Source organism: Symsagittifera roscoffensis, chromosome 1 (assembly GCF_963678635.1).
Source record: "Symsagittifera roscoffensis chromosome 1, txSymRosc1.1, whole genome shotgun sequence".
Classification (NCBI taxonomy): Eukaryota; Metazoa; Xenacoelomorpha; order Acoela; family Convolutidae; genus Symsagittifera; species Symsagittifera roscoffensis.
The window spans coordinates 97,129,674-97,133,356 of record NC_087062.1 but is presented as its reverse complement, the minus strand read 5'-3'; the positions used below and the strand labels follow the sequence as shown (position 1 = coordinate 97,133,356).

The 3,683-nt window shown below is 36.2% G+C and overlaps 1 protein-coding gene across 1 annotated transcript; it reads right to left on the bottom strand.

Moving 5' to 3' along the window:
- Positions 1 to 2,081: 2,081 nt before the first annotated feature.
- On the bottom strand, positions 2,082 to 3,372 carry LOC134853133 (heparan sulfate glucosamine 3-O-sulfotransferase 1-like). The gene has a single exon (XM_063869080.1). It carries the CDS (start codon positions 3,347 to 3,349, stop codon positions 2,264 to 2,266), a length of 1,086 nt encoding a protein of 361 aa, XP_063725150.1. The 5' UTR covers positions 3,350 to 3,372; the 3' UTR covers positions 2,082 to 2,263.
- Positions 3,373 to 3,683: the final 311 nt, after the last annotated feature.

Here is a 3,683-nt window from a genome sequence, read left to right as displayed (position 1 = left end):
CAGTCCAATGGTTGTCAGTTATGGTTCGGCTTATGATTTCAATAAGCAAAGCACCAATTTGAAGTGGAAATTATCAATGCCCAATCGGTAATTCAGTTTTAAGAATTTGAGGTTCTTCTCTGAGTTATTCTATAAGTCTCTCGTGATGCTAGTACTGAGTAAGAGTTAGTTAGCCCTAATTAGTTATACTTTGAAGCTTTCTTCGCTTTTCAAATACCTTTTCCTACGGCTTTAATATTCTTCTCTTTTTCCTATTTGAATTTAACCACTGGATGGTTCTCACGAATAATTTATTTTGTCTGGTTTCAATATAAGCCTTCATCAATTTAATTTGAAAAAGATCAAGTTTAACCAATTTTTTTGATCACTGAATCCCTTTCCTTGAATTGTAGCAAAATTAGTATTTGTCATCGACACATCAGAACCAGAGGGTAGTTTCCTGAGTTCTCATTGCTGTTTTTCTTTCACTGGCTGTAGTCAGTCTTCAATTTTGCTGTTTGGGAAAGATACTGCCGTGATCTTTGATTTAGCGTCTGTGGGACTGTGGAAGTCGTCTCGTGTTGAGTGTTGTGGACACTCACTTCTCAGTTGTCAGCTCTTGAAAGAATGTTGGTAACATCACCCACTATATGTCACCAAATAAAATACCATTGCTGGCGACTGTCGACTAGAATATGAATATAATTTATAGATGTATTGTATTTTACTTGACTGAACGTCACAGTACCTTCAACTCAGTGATGCGCTTCGTGATGACAGTTATGCGCTTCAACTCAGTGATGCGCTTCTTGAGCGACTGAACTACGCTTTGATTAGAAGTGAGTTTTAAAATTTCAATACTTTTCAGAGCTCATAGTTTTTATGCTCTCAAATTTTGTACTGTTCTCTCAATGAGAGCTCTCTTGTTTACATAAAACAAATACAATTTCTCCGTTAATGGTAATAACAAATATGAATACTTAAGGTAAGTGTGTAGCACTACGTTACACAAACACATAGGCACACAAGCAACGCAAAAAAGGCTACTAAGACGGCCAAAAATTAACTCGCAGCAAAAAAACGCTTCCAAGATGTGGCAAATAAGCCGAAAAAAGATAAACAGAAATAATTGGGCAACAATTTTATTTGAAACAGAAAATATCTCGTTTGAAAAAAAGAACAGGTCCTCGTCAGATAATAACTCAGGGGTACTCGTTCCCTCCAGGCTTAAAGGACCGGGAAAGCTAATAAATTTGAATTAATTATGAAATAAGGTACCACTGAAGATACATTCAGAACACCAAATGAGATAACTCCTGTAAACAAAGTTATTTACGGGAGAAAAATCTAGTACTCGATTACAATACCCTTACTTATCGCAAGGGTAAAAAATATTAGAAGTAGCAAAAAAATGTTGTAGAAAACAAGGTTTACAAAAATTTAATTTTCGTTTGTCTCGATAGCAGTTAGTTCTAGGCAAACATGCCAAACATTTAAACATAAATTACGAAACAAAGTTTACGAAGAGGAAACAAAGCCGACAAATTGAGCCGAAAAAATACGATTATAATAAAGAAAAAATTTTGATTTTAAAAAAAAGTTTTAGTCCCACCTGAAACTACAATGAACAACACTTGCACTTGCAACTACAATGAGATTTGCTAACAGTACAAGAAAAATCGGGGATGTGGCAACTAAGCCGACAGTCTTTGAGCAGACACCAACAGAATCGAAAAAAATATATATATATTTAAATCTTTCAATTCCCCCCAGTAAATAGAATGAACATAATTTGCAGTTGCAGCTGCAATGTAAATTGCTTACAGCACAAGCGAAATCCGTTGTGTGGCAACTTTGCCGGTCAAAGTTGAGCAGACAAATGAAACATCGAAAATTCGAGTTTTCTTGAATTTTTTTTCTTCCAATTTCAATATTAGTAAAAAAAATTCCGTTCAGGACTCGAAGAAAAGAAGTGACTCGAATTTCGGCCTTCGGCCAGGACTCGAAGAGATCATGTGACTGTAAGATGGAGGAACAACTGTGTGGATATCAGTCTAGTTTTTCATTACAAAACACTTCCTCTGCCTGGTGTAACTTACAAGTGAAAAATTGAATGTTTAAGAAATTATAGTCAGAGGGTTTATATCAATCAATAACCCCTGAAACAATTTTACCTTGCAAACTAAATTAAAAAATGGATATCAAAACGTTTCTAAACATTTACAAAATAAATTATAATTTACTGTTTAACTAACAACTTATTTAGAAAACTTAAAAAAAAGAGCTAGCTCCAAGAAAAGTCTTGCCCCACTAGTCTGGCAAAGTCTTTATTTAATGGAGCAAAAAATAATTTCAGCTGGTTCAAAAGTTTTTGATCGAACTCAAGGTGCTGCCTTCCTTTTGATGAGCTGAGACATTTTAAAGTACCATTTGGTTGAACAGGGCAATAGAAACCTTTCGTTTTTTCGACCACAAACTTTTCGGGACTGTAAAACGACGAAAGCCGAAGAAACTTTTCTAGCAATTTCATTTCGTAGTAAGGATTGGCTTGTGTGAGTTTGTCACCATCGACTATATGGATCTGAGTTCTAGGAAAAACTGTGATCCACCGTCTCAGGTACTTAGCGTAAAGACTAGGCTGCAAAATTTTAGCTGTTTGGTCAATATCGCTCCGATTATCAGGATATAATTTCTGGACCAAATTTGGCGTAGTCTTACCTGAATTATAGTATAATTGAGTTTGATCGGATAGAATTCTATTGACAGGATCTCTTACTAATAGAATGAGTCTAATAGATGAATTATACGCAACTACTTTTTCCGGCGTTTCCTTGTCAATAAAGTAAAATGGAGACTTCTCTATTAATGCTTTGGCACCTTGTTTCGGCTTGACTCTTTTAGCGTACCATTTCAGACCCAGAGAGTAGTTCTCTTCTCGGTCGAAAAAGTGGACTTCATTGCGCGCTACAGCAACTTCTGGATGCATATCTAAAAAATTAATCAGAGCGCGCGTTCCTGCTTTTTTAGCACCAATAATAATTGTATTGGGTAAACAACATCCATCGAAATTTGCCGCTTTCCAAAACCTGTTCCCGGTTCCATGATAGCTTTTTTTGAAATTTTCAGTTTCATCGCTCACTTTTTCATTAAGAATTGCGTAATCTGCGAGCTTTTGAATTATATCATTGCCGTATCCAGAATTTTCAACTAAGTAAGAAGTTGTGAAGGGCGGAGGGACATTATTGCTTGCTCCAAGGCAATAATTGCTTTTCTCAATATACTGGTATGCAAAAACAAAAGAGCAAATGAAGACGACAAGCAGAAAGCATATCATGTGCTTCAATGGCAGCTGCGATGAATGAGGAGACATTTCATTACATTCTGGCTTCTGAAAAAAAACTTAGACAGTGTAACATTCGCCCGGAAGATACATATCGACGGAAAATAAAACTAAGTCCTAAGACGACTGGCTAACGTCTAAACAGAGCTTTACATGCTTTTCACCGTCTCTACCAAGCCAGTACTTTCGGTGGTCTTTCTAACATCGGGTCGACAAAAAACGTTACTGCTTTCGGCTTCGGTCAAAACACTCAAATTAACTTAATTACATACAGAAATAGTGAGCTCATGGCTGGGTCTCAGTATCCCCAGACCACGAGGTCACTCCTAAAAACAGGGCTACTACTACTTATTGAATTATTATT